General features: G+C 35.1%; 2 protein-coding genes across 3 annotated transcripts; both read left to right on the top strand.

Annotated features, from left to right (window-relative positions):
* The first annotated feature begins 8,337 nt into the window (after positions 1 to 8,337).
* Positions 8,338 to 12,849, top strand: LOC145582612 (putative beta-D-xylosidase 6). Its single transcript, XM_081639593.1, has 6 exons — positions 8,338 to 9,093; positions 9,944 to 10,110; positions 10,215 to 10,312; positions 10,410 to 10,763; positions 10,997 to 11,413; positions 12,008 to 12,849. Exons 1-6 carry the CDS (start codon positions 8,362 to 8,364, stop codon positions 12,595 to 12,597), a joined length of 2,358 nt encoding a protein of 785 aa, XP_081495719.1. The 5' UTR covers positions 8,338 to 8,361; the 3' UTR covers positions 12,598 to 12,849.
* A 1,448-nt stretch (positions 12,850 to 14,297) lies between these two features.
* Positions 14,298 to 19,624, top strand: LOC145581452 (putative beta-D-xylosidase 6). Of its 2 annotated transcripts, none has more exons than XM_081638457.1 (6): positions 14,298 to 15,373; positions 17,016 to 17,182; positions 17,289 to 17,386; positions 17,504 to 17,857; positions 18,087 to 18,503; positions 18,910 to 19,624. In XM_081638457.1, the coding sequence occupies exons 1-6, from the start codon at positions 14,588 to 14,590 to the stop codon at positions 19,497 to 19,499; spliced, it is 2,412 nt and encodes an 803-aa protein (XP_081494583.1). In that variant the 5' UTR covers positions 14,298 to 14,587; the 3' UTR covers positions 19,500 to 19,624. The 2 variants fall into 2 exon arrangements, with proteins under 2 accessions (XP_081494583.1, XP_081494582.1); XM_081638456.1 differs by having other exon boundaries at positions 18,892 to 19,624.
* Positions 19,625 to 22,217: the final 2,593 nt, after the last annotated feature.

The following is a 22,217-nucleotide window of genomic DNA, read 5'->3' as shown; positions in this document are numbered from 1 at the left end:
CCGGAGCAACCTCGCACATGACATCTATACAAGGTACCCTATCGTCATATTTTAATTTGAGCATTTCTCGTAATATTATTGTTGTAAATGACGTACAGTGGTATTCCAATTCGGGGCTATGGCCAAAAATCCCTTCCTCCCTTTGCTTTAAAAAATGTTCTCCATGCATTTCATCAAATGTAATAGGATTTTGGATTCTTCTATTTGTTCTTGCTGCATTTTTGGAAAGCATGTGAAGCTCATTATTCTACTACTTGCATTACTTTACCATTTGACATTTTGCACAGTGACATTTGGACTTCTCCTAAACTAAGTAGTGCTGGACATCATTATTATGTTCTGTTTGTGGATGATTATACCAACTTTCTTTGGACTTTTCCTATTGCTAGAAAATCTCAAGTGTACTCCATTTTTACCTAATTACATGCTCTTCCTAAAACTCAATTTGAATGTGAAGTAAAATGTTTTCAATGTCATAATGGTAGAGAGTACGACAATGACTTGTTTCGTAATTTTTGTGTCTCTAACGAAATGGTTTTCCCTTTCTCATGCCCTCACACATCTCCTAAAAATGGAAAAGCCGAAAGAAAAATACGCACCATCAACAACATGGTGCGTACCTTACTTGCTCACTCCTCCATATATGCCACCTTCGTTTTGGCATCATGCCCTTCCAATGGCTACTTACCATCACAACATTATCTGCACAAAACTCCTTTCTTTTGACTTTCCCACAACAATTCTATACCAACGTGACCCATTTTACTCATACTTGCGAGTTTTCGAGTGTCTTTGGTATCCCCTTCTTCCCCCCACCACTATCAACAAGCTCCAATCTTGATCCACACCATGCGTGTTCCTAAGCTATCCCCCCTAACCATCGAGGTTGCAAATGCTATGACATATCTAGCTGGAAAATTATTATTTCCCGACATGTGATTTTTTATGAAACTCAATTCCCTTTCGCAAAAATTCACACTCCTTCACCTACTGACTATGATTTTCTTTTTTAAGGTCTCCCTCCTATCTTGACCCATCAAATTTACAACCAGTCCACACCATCTCAAACAACCCAAATGAGCTCTCTACCTCGATCCCCTGTGGCCTAACACAATCAAGCCCACTCTTCTCCTATTTTTGGATCACCTAACTACCCTTCTCCTACATTAGTGGGCTTTCCATCTTCTCGGCCCACAAGATCTCACCCCACCCCTATCCTTTTTGGGTCTCTTCCAGCTTCTAACCAAACCAGCCCATCTCCTACCTTGCAGTCCATTACCAGCGGCACCTCTCAAACGGCCTAGCGTACAAGCAAGCCCCCTTCCCTTCCTTTGATCATCCAAACCCGCAGCTCTCATGGGATCTTTAAGCCTAAAACCATCTTCAACTTATCTTCAATCTCCACTCCTTCACATTTACCCTGCAATCTCATCACTGCCTTTTCCGACTCGAATTGGAAATATGTCATGATGGACGAGTTCGATGCTCTTACTAAAACTAAGACGGGAGTTGGTTCCTCGTCCACCTAATGTGGCTTTCTAAACATAAAAAGAATGTTAACAGTGATTTTGAGAGGCACAAAGCCCGTCTTGTGGTTAATAGAAAGAATCAATAGTTGGGATCGATTGTGATGAAACATTTAGCCTGGTCGTGAAGTCGGCAATATTTTGCACTGTTCTTAGCATTGCTCTCTACAAATCTTGGCCCATTCACCAAATGGATGTCAAAAATCTTTTTGAATGGTGATATTGCCGAAACGATATATATGCACCAATCTCTGGGATTGCGAGACAAGGATTGCCCGGGTCATGTGTGCCTCCTCAAAAAGCCTCTTTATGGTCTCAAGCAAGCCTGGCCCCTCGGACTTGGTATCATCGGTTTGCATACTTTGTGGCAACTATTGGCTTCTCTCATAGCAAATCCAACAACTCTCTTTTCATCTACTCTCATGGTGACGACTTGGCATACATTCTTCTCTATGTCGACGACATTGTCCTCACCACCTCTTCTAATGATCTCCGGATTTCTATTATGTCCCATCTTAGCTCCAAGTTTGCTATGACTGACCTCGGATCCTTGAGCTCTTTTCTCGGCATGAACTTCACTGCCCTATTAACAAAGCAACGATTGTGTATTGTGAATTGTGATAATGTTAGTGCCGTGTACCTCTCCTGCAACCTCATTCAACACCAACGAACTAAACACATCGATATGGACATACACTTTGTGCGTGAAAAAGTTGCTCTCAGCCAAGTTCGTGTTCTCCATGTCCCTTCTCGATACCAAATTGCGGATATTTTCACTGAGGGCCTCCCGCAACTGATGTAATAACCCATATTTTTGAAACGTATTTTCTAATTAGTATTCTCTTAAAAAGGGTATTTTAGTAATTTATTTTACTATTTGAATTTTGGAGCCAAAATGATATTTGAATTTTGGCGCCAAAAGTATTTTAAAACTCAATTATTATTTTTGGATTTTGGATAAGATTTATTATCCATTTATTTTATTTAAAAACCGGATTATTTATATATATTCTAGATATTTTAATTAAATAAAATTATATTTTATTATTTATTTAAGATGGCCGAAAATTCCTAATTTAATGACTATGATTTTTGGATTTTCTATGTATAGAAAATCTGATTTTCTTAGTTATTTTATTTAGTGAATAATTGGAATTTTATTAATTAATTATTTTATACAATAGATATTATTTACACAATTATTTTTAATTCCTTAAAACTAGCAAATTAATTCCCTAAATATCTAAAGCCACCATGATGGATTTTTGGGTGACTTATTTTGGTAAATTATATTTTTAATTATCTCCTCAAAATATCTTATTTTCCTTAATTCTAATTCTCCATCTTTTTAATATCTAATCATCATATTTTCTTGCCATTCATTCTTCTTAATTATTCCCCAAGTAATTCTAATTTCCTTATTATTTTTCATGATATACATACCTTCCATATTCAAGTATATACAATCACCTTAATATCCAAAATTTCCTTAATTCTTTTATTCACTTCTCCAAGTAATTTCCTTCATTCTTTTTACCATAATTCTTCCCACATTCTCTTGCCATAATTCTTGCATGAGCTAGCCTATAAATACCCCTTCATACCTCTCATATTCTTCACACCAAAAACCCAATTCTCTTCTTCTCTCTTATTCTTCTTTTCCCTAAACCTTTTCATACTTTTCTTCTCCTCTTTTCATACAAATATTATCCCGTATACCTTTGAAGTCAGTTTTCGGGCACTTCTGGTCAGTTTTTGGGATATTAATGTTTCACAGAAGATTGTTCCTCTCAAAAAATCCTTGAGGTTAGACTCAAGAATTACCCAATTCGGAGTTATATTAAAGGAGTTATGATCTCTGCAAATTCTGCCTATTCTTTCCTACGAAAATTCAATTCTCTTTAATCCTATTCTTTTATCTTCTTCATGGTTAGTTTTCTAAAATACAAATAAGCTATAATTTTATATTAAAGTATTATTTTAAAAGAGTTTTATAGTCCATGCACATTAGATTTGAGTTTATGTTGTGATAGCCTTATGGTTATGTTATTTGCAAGGTGTATTCATTATTGAACTTTGAAAGTGCGAAGTGTTGATTGATATTCGGAATCAAGGTTCTTGAGGTTCTTTTTATGTGGTTTTTCTAGCAAGGATCAAGGTACGTTTAGGTGGCTAGATACCTTTGAAAGTGATTGGTTTGAATAACATGTTTTACATGATTTGATTGGTGATTGAATTAAATTGATTTGAATTATGATTTTGAAATAAATTATGTTTGAAGGTATTGATTTTTAATAAAAGTATTTTGAATGATTGATTTTTAAATCATGTTTTGAATTACTTATGGTGTTTAAATAAAGGAATTGATTTTAAAAGGTTTATTGAATTTAATAAAAGGTTTTCAAGGAAAAGTTATTGATTTTGAAAAGTTATTAATATGAGATTTTATTCTCAAGTATCTATTTAAAAGGTTTTGATTTTCAAAGTATGTGGAATTATTAAAAAAGAATTTGAATTATATTGGAATTTACTGGATATTAAAAGGATTTTATTGAACCATTAAATTATTATTATTAATGCTTTATAAGCATGTCGGTAATCCCACTATGCGGATTTGGTTTATTGATAAGACCTTGGACTTTGTATGACCGGGTCTTTCCTCAAGAATAGCCTTGTAATATAAGGAGACTAGCTTGGGGGTGTGCACACTTGGGTGAGGAATTGGATTAAAATAAATTGGTTCTTAATAAAGGAATTGTTTTATTAACTATTATTTTGAATATTGAATCATTGGAATCGGTTTTGGAATAATGAGTTTGAAATTATTGGATTAATTATTCGAATTGATTTTTTTAAAAGCATGTTTGCAAATAAATTGAGTTTACATTATCTTGCACTTATCGTACTTAGCATATTTTGCTAATCCGTATTTCTTATTTGTTTTGGTTCGCTCTGTTTACCGTAATGGTAAGCAGTGTTGACTATTTTCAGGTGGAGTCAATAATTGAGCATATGGAGTCCCGGAAATGGTTTCACCTAGATTAGGAAGTGTTGGTCTTGTGTCTTTATTTTGAGTACTCATAACAATGTTACTATTTTTATAAGTATTAATAAAAGAAAGTTGAGTTTCCGCTGCATGTTTTGTTATTGAGTTAAGTATTTTGAGTAGGCTTGCGTTATCACGCGGCGGTAATACGTCTAAGTTTATCTCTACGGTATAATTATACGTATTATACTGGTATTTCTGTAGAGGGAGATTTGGGGGTGTTACAACTGCTATTTGACGACTTCCGCAACAGTCTAAGCGTCCACAAACCTCCCGCTTCGACTGCGGGGGTGTATTAGATTATGTATATAATTGTTGTATTTATTATGTTCACACCTAGTTAGCTGTTACTAAACCTAGTTAGCTGTTTGTATTCTTGTATTTAAACTCTTCCAGAATAATGAGAAGATCAAGGGATTATTTCCTATAGATTTTGGTTATATCCTTAACCGCACTTAGTCGGACAGCATACACCTCTACTCTTGTCTTGATCGTCGCTTGACCTTACCTTGTTACTTTACTTTTTGAATAATTCTGTTCACTAACTAAAGTCTCCAATATAATGCTCATTATTGTGATTTACCCATTGCCAAACAAACCTAACAAATTTAAGGCTAAATAGCTACCCATTGCAAAGCAAATTTAAAAATAGATGAATTATTGGTTAGATTTTCGTGTTGGTGAATGTTTCAATGAAATTGTGGTATTTGAAAAAAAAATAAATACAAAAAGAGTAATATTCCAATCTTAATGACACAATCTACTTTGGTAGTTGACACATATAAGTATGTGACAATGCATTAGTACTATTATTACTCGTACTTTACCTAATATCAATTGAATTAGCTAACATAGCATTCAATAATAATTGACAAATTAGGGTGAAAGAGAGAATAGAATGGTTTATCTATTATTCATCAATAGGTAGAGTATTTATACAAAATCTACGCTCATAAGATAGGAAACAATATTCCTAAAAGATATACTATCATAATCATAAATCCTAAAGATATATTCTCTAAATAAAATCTTAATATAAAATAAACTTAAGTATATTATTCTCCTAATAATATCACACATAAATTTTCCGATATCTCATATCTAACACCCTCCCGTAATCGTAACGGCAGTAACACCAACGTTATGATTAGAAATGCTTATATCTCATATCTAACAGTAATCAATAATTGATGATGCATGGACCTTAACATGCACAAATATGAATTTTATTCGATAATACATTATCTCTCAAAAATAATGTTAAAAATTGAATTATTCCAAATGAGTGTGTTGTGTGCTCATTTGATCACCATTCCGTACAAGACATATAAGCAACAGGACCCTTCTCCATACATCATACAAGACTAATAGCACCTTTATCTATATATAATTGGCTAATCCGAATCTATTATGTCATAAAAAAGTATATAATAATAATAATTTTATTGGATTAGTGGAATTCCGAGTGATTAGTTAGGTATTAGGTATTAAAACCCAAATGAATTTTCACCCATAAGATGAAAATAGGAAGGGAACAATGAACGAACTTTGGGTTTGTCTTATTCAAAAACTTCATCATTTTATTAGAGTAAAAATAATACGAAGTACGGAGTATAATGGAATATGAGCAAGTAGGAAAACATGGGACCTTTTAATGGGGTGATGGAGTAAAGCATTAAATTAGTAGTTCGGGTCACTAATAAAGCCAACAGGATAAGTTAATCAACTGACAAAAGAATTAAAACATGGAGGGGGCATCTAAACATCGTATATGTACGAGTAGTTATATGGAATACCAGAAAGGTCGTGGAGCTGATGGAGATTGCACTGACCTCACTTGCTTGATTGGCCCCATTTTCAGGTTGGTTGTTGCCCTTGATGTTTTGATGATAACACAAGTCAAACAAGGAAATTGATAAATGTTGTGAGTCTTGCAGTTTGTATATAAGTCACAGGATTCACTGAAGCCAAGGGAAACAAAGAGCTAAAAGTCCAAGAGATCAGCTGAAGAGTTCCTGGAAAGGAACTGGAGCTTCGGAGTAGAAGCTAAGGAAAGAAGACTCGGAGAAGAGACTTCTAAGAGAAGCATAAAGTCTGAAGTATTTTTCTATTTTAGATTTTATGTAAGTGAAAATTAATTAGGATTAATGCCTAGTGGAATGCGTTTGAAAAAGATAATTATTGACTTGCAAAAAAATAGGAGAATCTGTTTTAGATAATCTTTCACTGATTTTATCTTTTAAACGCTAAGTTATTTTCTGAAAAGTATATCTTTGCAAAACTGATTTCCTAAACTTGCGCTACTGGTTGTTTGATTAAGTCCTCCCCACTAACAAAGATACTGCTTCCTTAAGTAATAAACGTGCCCTGGTTTTTAGGACACGATTTAGAACTCTGGAAGTGGTATTGAGTAGTGGAGAGGATATGAAACGAAGGTGGTGCAAGTGGTGGAGATTATGGCGTTTTCTCCAAGCAACATTCTTCTATAAATATCGAAGTTATTTTCAGAATAACTTCACCCTTGCTCAAATACTTTTATCCATCTTTTTAAAGAGTCAAGTGTCGCATTCCACTAAGTGTTTTTCTTAATTACTTTCATTAGAGTTTGTCATTGAGTTGTAATTTGGGAATTAGGAGTTTGAGTGAACTCTTAGAGAAGTTTGTTGAGAAAGAGAGAGAAGAGAATAGAGAAGAGAAGAGTAGCAAGTAGTGGGACTTGTTGCTGGGAACTTCGAGTTCATAGAGGAACTTGAAGATTGATTCTTTAGCTTGTAATAGGTTGTTTGCCCTGTTATAGTGGAGAATCTTTCCTAAAATCCCAAGTGGTCGTGGTTTTTCCTCTTGTTAGGGCCAAGAGGTTTTCCACGTAAAATTTCTCTGTGTTCACTTTAAGTTCCTTTAGCTTAATAAGTTTTCAATTCCGCAAAAATTAGCTCAATTCTCTTAAACTACAATTCACCCCCCTCTTGTAGTATTCTTCTAAAGTAACATTGGTACTTTGATTGATAAGACTATAATATTAAAAATGATTATCTTAAGTACTTCCTCGACTAATTTCAATCTTGTTATTATATTGGGCCATTTGATCTAATTTAGGATCTGTTTACTTTACCTTAATTTCAGTTTAGTTCAGTTCACCTCCTAATAGTCTTCTCTCATAAAATATTCAAATCAGTTCTCATAAAATATTTATTTCAGCTCTATTCAGCTCAGTTCAGTTTAGCTCCAATCAATTCAGTTCAGTTCAGCTCCAATTAGTTCAGTAAATGTGAACAGACCCTCAATAATCATAATCGTAAAAGACAAGCTTTCACAAATCAATGAGTTTCATTTTGGGTACTAGTCTAGTCGGTAACAGGAGCAAGTCCAGTAGCACTAATGGATGACATTTTTATATGCTACTCCGTGTAAAAGTAGTATTACATTAAGTTCAATTATCGAAAAAAGAGGTAAGTTGTGAGAAAGTAACAAAACAATTACTCGTACCTAAAACATTACTTCATACAGTAGTTTATAAGAATAAAAGAGCCTTTTGAGTTTAATATGTGAGAATGATAGTATTGTTACGGAGTAGAATAAAAATAAAATCCTTCAATGTAAGGCCAAAGGAAGCCAAACAGATCCCTACATTTCAAAGGCATGTAATGCACCTCAGAAGTTTAGTAAGGCAGTAAGGCATGTTTAGTTGGTCATTTTGTAAATAAGTTGAACCTAAAGAAGTCAGTTACGTTACGATGATCGCTGTTGATAAAACCACACTGAAAATGGTGTCCAAGCCCAATAAACAAAATGGGGGCAAAATTCCCCGTAAAAGTGATAGTGATAGTGATCGTGATCGTGATCGTAATCTTATCCTCTCTCCTGCAAGTGAAAGCAGCCCCAATTGATGAAAAACCCCAATTCCCATGTAAAGAGCCTCATAATTCATACCCATTTTGCAACAAATCTCTTTCGATCCCAACCAGATCGCAACAACTAGTCTCTCTTCTCACACTTGAAGAGAAAATCAGCTTCCTCTGCAACAATTTCTCAGGAATACCCAGGTTGGGAATCCCACCTTATCAATGGTGGTCTGAATCCCTCCATGGAATTGCCACTAATGGGCCCGGAATCAGCTTCAGTGGGCTCGTCAAATCCGCCACATTGTTCCCACAAGTTCTCAATTCCGCTGCTTCTTTCAACCGGAGCTTGTGGTTCGACACCGCCACCGCGATTGCCGTTGAAGGGAGGGCAATGTACAATTCTGGCCAAGCCGGGTTGACTTTCTGGGCTCCTAATGTCAATATTTTTAGGGACCCCAGATGGGGAAGAGGCCAGGAGACTCCTGGGGAAGATCCATTTCTTGTTTCTTCTTATGCTCTTGAGTTTGTCAAGGGCTTTCAAGGAGAGTATTGGGGTGAGAACAAGATAGATCATGAATATGATGCTGGGCTCTTGATGCTTTCTGCTTGTTGTAAGCATTTTACTGCTTATGATCTTGAAAACTGGGCTAATTTCACCAGATATTCTTTCAACGCTGTGGTAATTTTTTGTTATCTTTTTCAATGTTGTTATTGTTGTATTAATGTCTTCAATCGAATCATTCATCTTTATTAAGGAGAAGGAATTTATGGTCTTGAGCTTAACTTATTGTTTATGTCAAAAAACTTGTACGCTGAGAATGTATCATGCAATGGCTTGATTTTTATGTGATTCGACTGATTAAGTGTATACAATACACTTGTTGTTTACAAGACCTACAAATTGTTATCAGGATCAAACATAACTAGTGGAACTTGCCACTTGCAATTTTTTTAGAACACAAAAAACGCTTGTTGTCAGGTAGAGATTTATGTGAACTAGTATGCAGGTTGATTATCTCAAGCTTGAAAATTTTGCTTAGAAACCTTTTGAGCCTGAGCAGTGAATTGTAGGTGTGGAAAGGTTTTATGATTTCCCTTTTTAAACAAGCCAATAACCCTGTTGATTTGTGGCCATGGTTTATTATTTCTCACTAAAATACATTACATTAAACAGAGCTTGAAGTTGTTAGCGCTCATTATATATAGCTTAAACATTAAAGAGGGATGCTTAATAATCAATGTTTGTGAATTATTTGTTTATTTGCTTGATCACAAGTCCTTTCCGAGTCGTCATGAAAGATAATGTAAGGCTCCCTGTAGACTCCTTTGGTTGTCTTAAACTCTTAATTATGTTTCACCTTGATAGTTTCAGTTGGTTTTAGTGGGGAATGCTCCTAAGCATTTTTACTATTTGATGTTTAAAAAATAATTTTTTTTTTACAAGTTAGTGGTTCTCTCTCTTCAGTGTTATCCTTGTGAATTCTTTCTAATTGCATCCGTATAGTTTCTTAATTTTTATGATATGACAGGTAACTGACCAAGATATGGAAGACACCTATGAACCCCCCTTCAAGAGTTGTGTTCAACAAGGTAAAGCAAGCTGCTTGATGTGCCCTTACAATAGTATTAATGGGGTGCCTGGATGTGCAAAAGGAGATCTTTTGCAGAAAGTGCGAAAAGACTGGGGATTCAAGGGGTAAGAACTTCGAGTAAGCTGTAATCACTATTGAGGTTAGTCAGTCGTCCATTACCGAAAGCTAAATTCTGTTCTTATTTGCTCTTTGATTTGCCTGATTGTAGGTATATTGCCTCAGATTGTGATGCAGTGGCGACAATTTATGAATATCAGTATTATGTTAAAACTCCCGAGGATGCAGTTGCTGAAGCTCTTAAAGCAGGTTTCAAGTTTTGTCTGCTCTTTTCTAGAATGAATATACATCTTGACATCTTGTTTGTTGCAAATTCTTTGATAATATGTTGGATAATCATCTGTAGGAGTTGATATAAACTGTGGAACATACATGCTTTATAATACTCAATCTGCAATTGGACAAGGAAAGCTTAAGGAGGGAGATATTGACCAGGCTCTGAATAACCTGTTCCCTGTTCTGTTCCGCTTGGGCCTTTTTAACGGGGATCCTTTAAATGGAATGTTTGGAAGATTGGGAGGCAAAGACGTCTGCACTAAAGAGCATCAGAGACTGGCTCTTGAAGCAGCAAGGCAGGGCATAGTGCTTCTCAAAAATGATAACTTCTTACCCTTAAACAAGGATCATGTATCTTCATTAGCCATCATTGGTCCTGGTGCAAATTCTACAAGCTATCTTGATCTAGGGGGTGGATATTCAGGTCTAATCCTTCTCATCATAGAGTACATTGACTTTTCAATGTTTTGGAACACTGCACATGCACAGCATCTTTTAATCGATTATTTATTCAACCTGGCAAATAAAAAAGATTATGATATTGCTTAAATTCATTTTGTGTTTCTGAAACTGGTCAATATTAATTAACTTAAACTGATTTGCCACAAATTCTATATCCTTATTTATATTCCAACATGATTCTTTTACTTGATACAGGATTTCCGTGCAATGCAAAATCTTATGTTGAGGCTTTTCAACCACACATCAAGAAGACAAATTATGTTAAAGGATGCTTGGATGTTGATTGTGAATCCAATTCAATGTTTGATGAAGCTGTCCACGTGGCCAAAGTATCTGATTATGTTATCTTAGTTGTTGGCCTGGATTTGACGCAAGAAACTGAGGATAAAGATCGAGTTACCCTATTACTTCCTGGAAAACAGATGGACCTTGTATCTTTGGTCGCTTCTGTTAGCAAAAAACGTATAGTATTAGTCCTCACTGGTGGTGGACCACTTGATGTCTCTTTTGCTGAAGGAGATTCACGAGTTGCTAGCATTCTTTGGACTGGGTATCCTGGTGAAGCCGGTGGCAAAGCTCTCGCTGAAGTAATCTTTGGTGATTATAATCCAGGTTAGAAATGAGAATATCACCTTTCGTCATTATGTACAGTGGGTGGTTTTTCCATTTTCCTTGAAGTTTCCTTTTTTCTGCCTTCCCATTTTTCTTTTGGCCTTTGCTTAAGAACGCTAAAAGTTGTGATGGGATGAAAACTGAGTAGTGTTAGCCAAGCAATTCACCAGTCTACTCTCTTTATGCATTCATTGGGGTTTCTTGTTATGGTGTATCAAGGGTAAGGGAAGGGTGTCCCTGTTGCCATTTTGTGATGTACTGCTCTCTACTGCCCCCTACTAGTCCTTTTGTATTATGCATGCCCTTCCTTCTTGCTATGCTATGAAGGATCCCTGGTAGTAATGGTCAACCTTAATTGGGCAATGGCTTTCGGAAGCTAAGCTGATGGGACTGCCCTCACTATAAACTATCAAGGATTCAAGGGTTAGGGAAGTGTGTCCCAGTTTCCATATTTTTTTATCGACCTGTATATTTGAATTCATGAAATGTATAGATGATTATTTTACCTAGTGTTGCCTCTTGGGACCTTTATTTCTTCCTTAATCAATTACCCATATTGATTTTTATTTATGTGTCGATATGGACTGCCAACAGGTGGAAGATTGCCAATGACTTGGTATCCAGAATCATTCACCCAGATACCTATGAATAACATGAACATGCGGGCTGATCCCTCTCGCCTATATCCTGGGAGGACCCATCGGTTTTATACAGGAGAGATTGTCTATGAATTTGGTTATGGTTTAAGCTATACAAATTACACATACAAGCTTTTATCAGCTCCAAATACTTTGAAGTTAATATTTAAGACTAGCGCTAGTTTGAGAAAATTGTATGAAACAGAAGTTGGGATTGGTTATGTTCCTACAGATGAGCTTTTATCTTGTGATATTGTAAGGTTTAATGTGCAGTTATCTGTAATGAATGTCGGGCATATGGATGGGAGCCATGTTGTATTGCTTTACTCAAAAGCATCTAGTACTATAGAAGGTGCTCCTAGAAAACAGCTCATTGGATTTAGCCGTATCCATACTACTGCACATAGGTCGACAGATATGAGCTTCAGTGTTGATCCTTGTGAGCATCTTAGCTTTGCAAATGAGCATGGAAAGAGAATATTGCCACTAGGAGAGCATATCTTAATGATAGGTGAATTAAAACACTCATTGTTGATTGATATGTGATTGGTATAATTCATTCTTGTGTATGGGATATAGGGATCAACTTTGATCAAAACTATCTGTTAGAATATACAAAGTATAAATACTTATATATTCAATTCACATAATGATAGGTGAATTGGAGCACTCATTGTTGGTTGATATATGATTGGTATAATGTATTCGTTGTGTATGGAATTTATGGATCAACTTTGATCAAAACTAATCTGTTAGAATAAATGAAGAATAAATGGTGGAAAGTTCGGTATGCTTTTACGTTGCCTTACTTTAGGTTAGTGTGACAGTTTTTGTATCCTCATGCTCTGTACATTAGAGATGTCTTACCTGGCTGCTGCAATCTGTATTCCAAGAAATGCTTATACACCTCAGAAGTTTTTTGATCAATGTGAATTTTTAAATTGGTAATACCAATATGCTGTTACAAATGATTTTTGCTGCATTATTTTGATAATTTTGTGTTGCAACCAATTTGGCTGGTTTGTTGAAGATAATTTTTCTTCATGTAATGAATATCACTGTGTAAGCTGTTATTGCATGTGAAAATCCAAGAGATCTTCTGAATCAAGTCTTCTGTGCGACCCAAGCTGTTTGACCTTCGTAGGATAGCAATCTTATTCTTATGTTTCTTGATACTCTGTATAAAGTTTAGCGCGCGACTGCGGATGCTATGGCCTCAACTGTATTAGGTATTTGATGTGCAACAAAGAAGCAAGATTGTCTTAATGGTATGTACATCTTGGAGTATCTATGTATACTTCAAGTTGTTGGTTCAATCTTTTTTTTTTTTTGACAAATTGTTGGTTCAATCTTATTAATGGGAATAGGAGATTATTGTTCCGAGCTCAGAATGTCACTTCACTGTCTCTTGCAGTCTTGCCTGCTTGTTATAATGTTAAATTTGTTAAATTTGGTGCGAAGTGTGCTATTTTATAATTTATTAAAGTTTTGTTGAAATTCATTTTTCCAATCTATTCTATCTCAAGAAATGTTAACTATTGTTAATTTCTTATCACTTCACTACAATGATACGTTTTTAGTTACTTTATATTTTCTTTATGAAGAGTTATAATGACAATGATATATGTATAATCACAAATTTTGTTGTTCTTTCAAAATTTTACGAGTATTAACTAAGCTTGTTGACATTTGTAGCCTATAATGATCCTTGTTTTTAGTGTAAACAATTACCTATTAGGTTTGGGTATGGCTAGGGTCATGTGATATCTTGGTATATGTTTGGGTTGGGTTATGTCTAGTCAATCTAGCTTCATGGCCATGTTTGATTTCTGTTTGGGTTAAGTTTTGTTCATATTATGTTGGGTCATTTACCCTTTCGTATACAAATAGGTTGTGTTAAATCAAATATGGGGTGGATTTAGGCCCTGTTCTCATCAGATTATTTTCAGTTCAGTTCAGCTCTAATAAGTTCAGTTCAGCTCCTAATTTCCTTCTCTCATAAAATATTCAGTTCAGCTCAGCTCATTTCAGTCAATGAGAACAGGCCCTTAATATAGGTTACTTTAGGTTTGTGACATATTTTGGTAGTATAATTATCACGTATTAATTTGATTTCACTTGTTTTGATTGGGATAAAAATAGGTAAGATCTACGTCCAGTTTCATAGTTTCATGTTAGTTTCTTGCGGGATTTAACCGAGTTATGGGTCACCATGAGTTGGGTGAAGTTATGTCAAGTTGATAGATTATTGTATGTTTTTTTAGCCAGTTCGGGTTTAAATTGTTGTCAAGTTTGGTATTGTTGATTAGTATCAATTTAGGTGCAAGTTCTAGTTCAGGTGATGGAGTCTCGTGTCAAATCAAATGTCAGTTAACTTCGATTTTAGCTCAGGTCACAAATTAGTAGTATCTCCTATGAATAGTTCAAATAGAGTTTGGATTCGGTTCATCGTCGGTTTTTGGGATCGGATTCGGTCAATTCTTCGCAACTGTATTTATTTGATTTGATACTGTCAAACTGCTGTCCAATAAGCAAAATGGGGATATACAACACAAAATTTTCCCTCCTTACCTTCACCGTGTTCTTTCTCTTTACTTCTCCCTATCATCCCAAAGTAAAAGCAGCACCAAAAACCCCAACTCCAAACCTTAATAAACCCCAATTCCCATGTAAACCACCTCATAATTCATACCCATTTTGCAACAAATCTCTTTCGATCTCAATCAGATCACAACAGCTACTCTCTCTGCTCACACTTGAAGAGAAAATCAGCTTTCTCTGCCACAATTTCACAGGAATACCCAGATTAGGAATCCCACCTTACCATTGGTGGTCTGAATCCCTTCATGGAATCGCCACTAATTGGCCTGCAGAAAGCGTCAAACTGCCTACAAAATCCGCCACTGTATTCCCACAAGTTCTCAATTCAGCCGCTTCCTTTAACCGGAGCTTGTGGTTCGATACCGCGACCGCCATTGCTGTTGAAGGGAGGGCATTGTACAATGCTGGCCAAGTTGGGTTGACTTACTGGGCACCCAATGTCAACATTTTTAGGGACCCTAGATGGGGAAGAGGCCAGGAGACTCCTGGGGAGGATCCACTGGTTGTTTCTTCTTATGCTGTTGAGTTTGTCAAGGGGTTTCAAGGGGAGTATTGGAGGGAGGAGGAGAGAGAATTTGGACAAGGGTATTTTGGGAACAAGAGAGTGTTGGAGGAAGATGATGGGGAGGGGTTGTTGATGCTTTCTGCTTGCTGTAAGCATTTTATAGCTTATGATCTTGAAAAGTGGGGTAATTTCAGCAGATATTCTTTCAATGCCGTGGTAATTTTTTGTTATTCTTTTCAATGCATCTTCATTAGACCTGTTGTTACTCTTGTTAGTGTTGTAGTTTTGTATATGTATCAATGTATGCAGTGGAAATTGTGTTAGTAGTGAAGCTTTGATACTTTGTATTTAAGGAGAAGACCCTATTGAGGCAAAAACCTCACACATGTCAACCTGGCCTGGGTTAGCGCAAGATCCCTTAGGAGTGGGGGTAGTAGAATATTTGAACTTGAGCTTGAGTTATTGTTTACGCCAAAAACTTGTACACCGGGAATGTATCATGTAAAAGCCAAATTTGGAATGGGTTGAATTTTATGTGATTTGAGTGACTAAGATTAGTGTATGCAATACATATATTGTTACAAACCTACCAATTATTATCAGGGTGAAACATAACTAGTGAAATTTCCACTTAAAAATTTTAGTAGCCAAAGAGGTCTTTATGCACAATAATTGCTTGTAGTCAGGTAGAGGTGTAAGTGAACTAGTATGCATGGTGATTATATCAAGCTTGAAGCTTCTTCTTAGTTAATAAACCTTTTCAGGTTGAAAAATGAACTGTAGGTGTGGAAAAAGGTTGTATATTCTTGTGAAAGAAGGCAATGGCCTTGTTGATTCGTGGCTATGGTTTATTCCTTCCTAGTAAAATGCAATGAACAGAGCTTAAAGTCGTTAGCGCTCATTTTAATAGAGCTTGGAAAGAGGGATGCTCTATAATCTATTTTCATGATTAGATTGTTTATATGCATGACTACAAAACTGGTAATTTTTTTGAAACCCTTTTGGTGCATCTTATTATACTCCCTGTCTCTATTTTTTTTTTTTTTTTTTTTGGTTTGACTATTTTTGCAAAAACAATCATCGTCCAAATAAGAAATTCTTTTAGGAACAGAGGGTGTACCAGTTTTATGTTTATATATGTACTTGTATGCCTTTGATGGAAATTGTTTTAGTAGTAGAATTTTTGCTCTTGAGCTTAAGTTATTTGTTATGACAAATTCTTGGCGTATTATGTAAAAAGCTTAATATACTGTGAGTTGATATTGTGTGATTCGAGTGACTAAGTTTGTTGTATACAATATACTCGCTTTTGGTGTGAAACATAACTAGTGGAATCAGCCAAGCAGTCAAAAAAGGTCTTGGAAACTGTATGCACAAAACTGCTTGGATAGAGTTGTAAGTGAACTAGTTTTCATGTTGATCATCTCAGGCTTAAATATTTGCTTTGTAGATAAACCTTTTGAGGTTGAGAAATGAACTGTTGATGAGAAAGCTTTAGATGATCTTGTGCTAATGGTTTAATCTTTCACATTAAAATGCAATAAATAGAGCTTGAACATCGTTAGAGCTTGAAAATCTTTAGAGCTCAATAATCTATGTTCATGAATAATTTGTAAATCATTATGTAGGGCTCAATGTACGCTTCTTTAGTTGTTTCTGTTGTTTCACCCTGCTTCCACTAAACAGTAGATCATGCTCTTTTCAAGTACTCCGTATACGATTTTCTGTCTTTAGTTGTACCTGTGAAATTTTCTTTCTTACCTTGCTTTCCTGTTATTTTTGTACTTCTTTCCCTCTCAAAAAATCTATATAAATTATTAGCTGGTTAAGTTCGTGGCTAATATTTAAGATATGACAGATTACTGAGCAAGATATGGAGGATACCTATGAACCCCCTTTCAAGAGTTGTGTTGAACATGGTAAAGCAAGTTGCTTGATGTGTCCTTACACTAGTATCAATGGGGTACCTTCATGTGCAAATGGAGATCTTTTGCAGAAAGTGCGAAAGGATTGGGGATTTAGGGGGTAAGAACTTTGAGTAAGCTATATATCACCATAAGAGGGTTGTCAGTTATCCCCTGCCAAATGCTAAATCTTGTTTTTATGTGGCTTATGATTTTCCTGATTGTAGATTTATTGCCTCAGACTGTGATGCAGTAGCGACAATTTATGAATATCAGTTTTATGCTAAATCCCCTGAAGATGCAGTAGCAGAAGCTCTTAAAGCAGGTTTCATGTTTTGTCTTTCTCTCTTGGGACAAGTATACATCCTGATTCTTGAATCTTGTTTGTTATTTGTTCAACTGTTGGTGTTGGCTAACCTTTTGGATGGATAATCACCTGTAGGAGTTGATATAAATTGTGGAACATACATGCTTTATAATACCCAATCTGCATTTGGACAAGGAAAGCTAAAGGAGGGAGATATTGACCGGGCTCTTAAAAACCTGTTCCCTATTCTGCTCCGCTTGGGCCTTTTTAACGGGGATCCTTTAAATGGAATGTTTGGAAGATTAGGAGGCAAAGACGTCTGTACTAAAGAGCATCAGAGACTGGCTCTTGAAGCAGCAAGGCAGGGCATAGTGCTTCTCAAAAATGATAACTTCTTACCTTTAAACAAGGATCATGTATCTTCATTAGCCATCATTGGTCCTGGTGCAAACTCTACAAGCCCTTTTGTTCAAGGGGGTGGATATTCAGGTCTAATCCTTCTCATCAATGAGGACATTGACTTTTCAATGCTAATGATAGTCTTTTTTGTTTTTTGAAACAAATGCTAATGATAGTCTAGTGATAATAAAATCCCTGTTTACTATTTCTTTTATTAATTTGCATTTTCATGTATTAAATTTTAAATGAACTATTGGTATAAATAGTATGCATTGTTGCTCCCATTTATTTTCAAACACAGTTCTTTTACTTTATTCAGGTATTCCATGCAATATGCAATCTTATGCTGAGGGTTTCAAAACATACATCAAGAAAACAAATTTTGCTAGGGGATGCCTGGACGTGGCTTGTGAGTCCAATTCAATGTTTGATGAAGCCCTCCATGTCTCTGAAGTATCTGATTATGTTATTTTAGTTGTTGGCCTGGATTTGACCCAAGAAACTGAAGATCTAGATCGAGTTACTCTTTTACTTCCTGGCAAACAGATGGAGCTTGTAGCTTTGGTTGCTTCTGTTAGCAAAAAACGCATAATATTAGTCCTCACTGGTGGTGGACCCCTAGATGTCTCTTTTGCTGAAGCAGATTCACACATTGCTAGTATTATTTGGGTTGGATATCCTGGTGAAGCCGGTGGTAAAGCACTCGCTGAAGTAATCTTTGGTTATTATAATCCAGGTTAGAAATGAGAATTATCATCTTTCCTATTTAAATGTTGGTATAGATAAGTACAGTTGGTGGTTTTTCCTTTTCTCTTTTTCTAACTTCCCATTTTTCCATTCGTCCTTTCCTTAAGAGCGTTTGAAGCTGAGATGGCTGAAAACTGAGTTATTAGCCAAGCAATTCTCCTGTCAGTTCTTGCTATGCATTCATTGGGGTTCTTGTACGAGTAGTAAACTAATGAGGGTTAGGGCCTAGGGGATGGATGTCCAATCCTGGTTTCCAGTTTGTGACGTACTCATAGTTTTGAAGTTAGGAAAGATTACGGATGTATATTTTTTCCTTTGTTGCTCCTTGGGACCATTATATCATTCTTAATACTCATTGTGATTCTAATTCATGCAAGGATATGGACTGCTAACAGGTGGAAGATTGCCGATGACTTGGTATCCAGAATTATTCACCAAGATAGCTATGAACAACATGAACATGCGGGCTGATCCTTCTCACTTATATCCTGGAAGGACACATCGGTTTTATACAGGAGAGGTTGTATATGAATTTGGACATGGTTTAAGCTATACAGATTACACATACATGCTTTTATCAGCACCAAATAAAATGATATTAGTTAGTAAAGCTAGCGGAAGCTTAAGAAAATTATATGAAACAGAAGTGGGGATTGGTTATGTTCCTACAGACGAGCTGTTGTCTTGTGATGCTCTAAGGTTTAATGTGCAGCTATCTGTAATGAATGTCGGGCATATAAACGGAAGCCATGTTGTAATGCTTTACTCAAAAGCGTCTAGCTCTGTTGAAGGTGCTCCTAGAAAACAACTTATTGGATTTAGCCGTATCCATACAACTGCACGTAGATCGACGGATGTGAGTTTCATAGTTGATCCTTGTGAACATCTTAGCTTTGCAAATGAGCATGGAAAGAGGATACTACCTTTAGGAAAGCATACCTTAATGTCAGGAGAATTGGAGCACTCATTGTTGATTAACTTATGATTGTTAATTTGTTATACTATATTAGTGGTTTTTTTTTTTTTTTTTTTTTGAATAATACTATATTAGTGGTTTATGACAATTAAAAGTCTAATTTTGATCAAAACTAATCTGTTAGAACATACGGAGTATAGATATTATCACAAACTTTAGGCCTTTAGCAGCTTTGCGTCTTGACTCTTATTATCATTGTAAGTGAATTTCTCCAATTTCCTTGGTTGTCTTAGCAACAACAATCTACCCAAAATATACTTATACGAAGTTAATTCCCTTTGTCAAAAAAAAGAAGTTAATTCCCAAGTCCTTACATTTTATGGTAATGATCTGAAACTCGAACTTAAAACTAGAACTTAAAACTAGGTTCATAAATTATACTTCCCCTATTTTATACTCTGTAATATTTACAACATTATCTTAAAATGAAAATGATACAATACTTTCTTAAATTCAGTGAAAAATTGTGTTGTAAGTATTAAAAAAAATGGAGGAAATAACTAACAAATCTAGTGGTGACACTAATTTTGGGTAAAGTTCAACAACTCCAATGGTGCAACGTGCTCTAGTATTACAATTGACGACTGACATAAGATTAATTTTCTTACTACTCCCACCCAAACACGCTTAACTACGGAGTAACTTACTATATGAGCTCCATAAAAGGAAAATGTATCTTGTTAATATGAGTAGTATATCTAATCTATTTAAAGCAACCATGAAAGGGATTACATAGAAACATTACTCACATTCGTGTTTAAAACCAATCTATATACGTAGTATATAAAAGTCAATTTGTTAATTTTTAATTATAGCACTCCAATATTACATGGAGCAATTTTATGCATAACATTTTTATTTTATTTTGAGGAATATACATTACAATTTAACATGTATTTATTTATTTTTTTAATTTTTTTTGGGTTTTTCTAAGTTATGCCTCCAAACTTCTTCGGTTTCTAAGCTGTGCCCATGCCTTTTCAAATGTCTAAGCTGTGCCCTCAACCTCACTAATTTTTATTAACAATAACCTTTGACGTTAACAATAACCTTTTTTATTATTATTATTTTATTTTCTGGTTTTTTAAATTTTTTAAAGTGTTGAACCAATTAGAACGGGGCACGTGTCAAATTAATAACGCTACGACACCATTGTTGATAAAAATAACTTAATTTTCGTTAACGGATATGACCGTCAAAGGGTATTGTTGATAAAATATCGTGAGGTGGAGGGCATAGCTTATAAATTTGAAAATGCATGGGTACACCTTAGAAACCGAAGAACTTGGGGGACATAACTTAGAAAAACCTTTCCTTTTTTTTTTTTTTTTTTTTTTTTTTTTTTTTTCACACACAAGATATTCCATCCGTCACTTTTCTATGGTTATATTTTGACTTTGGTGGTCAACTTTTAAATCTTTTACTATTACCATATACTATTATAAAGAAACCATATCATATGGGATTAACGAGATGTTGTTGGATTCATCTTGATATAAACTTTCAAAATATCATTTCTGTTGAATTTTTTGACAAGGATATCTTTCTTTGCAATGGCATGAACACGGTTTGATACTAGTACATACAAAAAATTACACGCGCATGCATAAAGTTTAAATTTCCAAAAATCAAATTTTAATGATCGAATGTACTCCCTCCGTCTCATAATACTTGGGACGTTGGGGTGGATACGTAGTTTAAGAAAAATAAAAGTAGTCCATTAAAAAAATTTGTTTATAGTATATAAGATTTTCTTTTGTATTTTTATATTATAAGAAAACAATAAAGTGGGGTGAGAGTGGGGTAGGTGAGGAGAGAGAATGTGGGAAAATATTTTTTTATTAGTAATCTCATTTCATTCTTAATAACGTGTCAAATATTGAATAACAGACGAAAATGAGAATTGTGTCAAGTATTATGGGATGGAGGGATTATGAATGTTACTTTTAATTGGATGTACACAAAAGTTTTTGGAACAACTTGGATCGTTTTCTTCTATCTTGCTAAGCTAAAAGCGGTTTCCATAATCAAAGCTATAGTAGTATACACTCTTTGACTTGTGCATTTGCAAAAACACTAAAAGTTGAACTCTAGAATTCTCCATCCTCCTCAAAAATCAAAGTCAAAGATGAGTGAACCAAAATATGCTTACCCTTACCCTTACCCTGCTCATGGTTAGTTCTCTGATTCTCTCTTTCATTAAAAAAAAAAAAAAAAAAAAAAAAAAAAAAAATAAAATCGTTGATTTACTTATATAATTTCTTAAATAAGTACTCTACCCTTTTTTATAGAATCAAATGTTACATAGTTTGTACTTCATCGTCTAGATTTGGCTATCATGTTATTGGTTCAATTTACAATTTCAACTTGACTAAGTAATTTGATATTTGCGAGTATATATATATATATATATATATATATATATATATATATATATATATATATATATATATATATATATATATGTGTGTGTGTGTGTGTGTGTGTGTGTTTCGGGTGAAAACAATAGGACCTTGCCGAAGGTCCAATGAAATGGTGAAGACTGGGCTCGGTCCAAGTGATGCTGGGCCGAGGGTTTCCTGCACAGCAAACACACGTAAACTAGCCTCGGGGGTGTTGCCGAGGAAGGCCCCTCCGATGCTAAAGTCAGTACAATGTGTAGAGAGAAAGTTATGCAAGAGAATTAATTGCTTGAGGCTTTGTGTGAATGTGTATGTAAACTTGTAT

This window comes from Chenopodium album, chromosome 15 (genome assembly GCF_948465745.1).
Source record: "Chenopodium album chromosome 15, dcCheAlbu1.1, whole genome shotgun sequence".
In the NCBI taxonomy this organism is placed as follows: Eukaryota; Viridiplantae; Streptophyta; class Magnoliopsida; order Caryophyllales; family Amaranthaceae; genus Chenopodium; species Chenopodium album.
This window is presented reverse-complemented; position numbering and strand designations above follow the sequence as displayed.

Excerpts from the sequence above, each read along its gene's own strand:
- LOC145582612 (XM_081639593.1), top strand. The coding sequence starts at position 8,362 with ATGGGGGCAAAATTCCCCGTAAAAGTGATAGTGATAGTGATCGTGATC. Across the intron at positions 10,313-10,409 it reads TGCTGAAGCTCTTAAAGCAG|GAGTTGATATAAACTGTGGA; the intron begins GTTTCAAGTTTT and ends AATCATCTGTAG. Across the intron at positions 10,764-10,996 it reads TCTAGGGGGTGGATATTCAG|GATTTCCGTGCAATGCAAAA; the intron begins GTCTAATCCTTC and ends TACTTGATACAG.
- LOC145581452 (XM_081638456.1), top strand. The coding sequence starts at position 14,588 with ATGGGGATATACAACACAAAATTTTCCCTCCTTACCTTCACCGTGTTC. Across the intron at positions 15,374-17,015 it reads GATATTCTTTCAATGCCGTG|ATTACTGAGCAAGATATGGA; the intron begins GTAATTTTTTGT and ends AAGATATGACAG. Across the intron at positions 17,858-18,086 it reads TCAAGGGGGTGGATATTCAG|GTATTCCATGCAATATGCAA; the intron begins GTCTAATCCTTC and ends TACTTTATTCAG.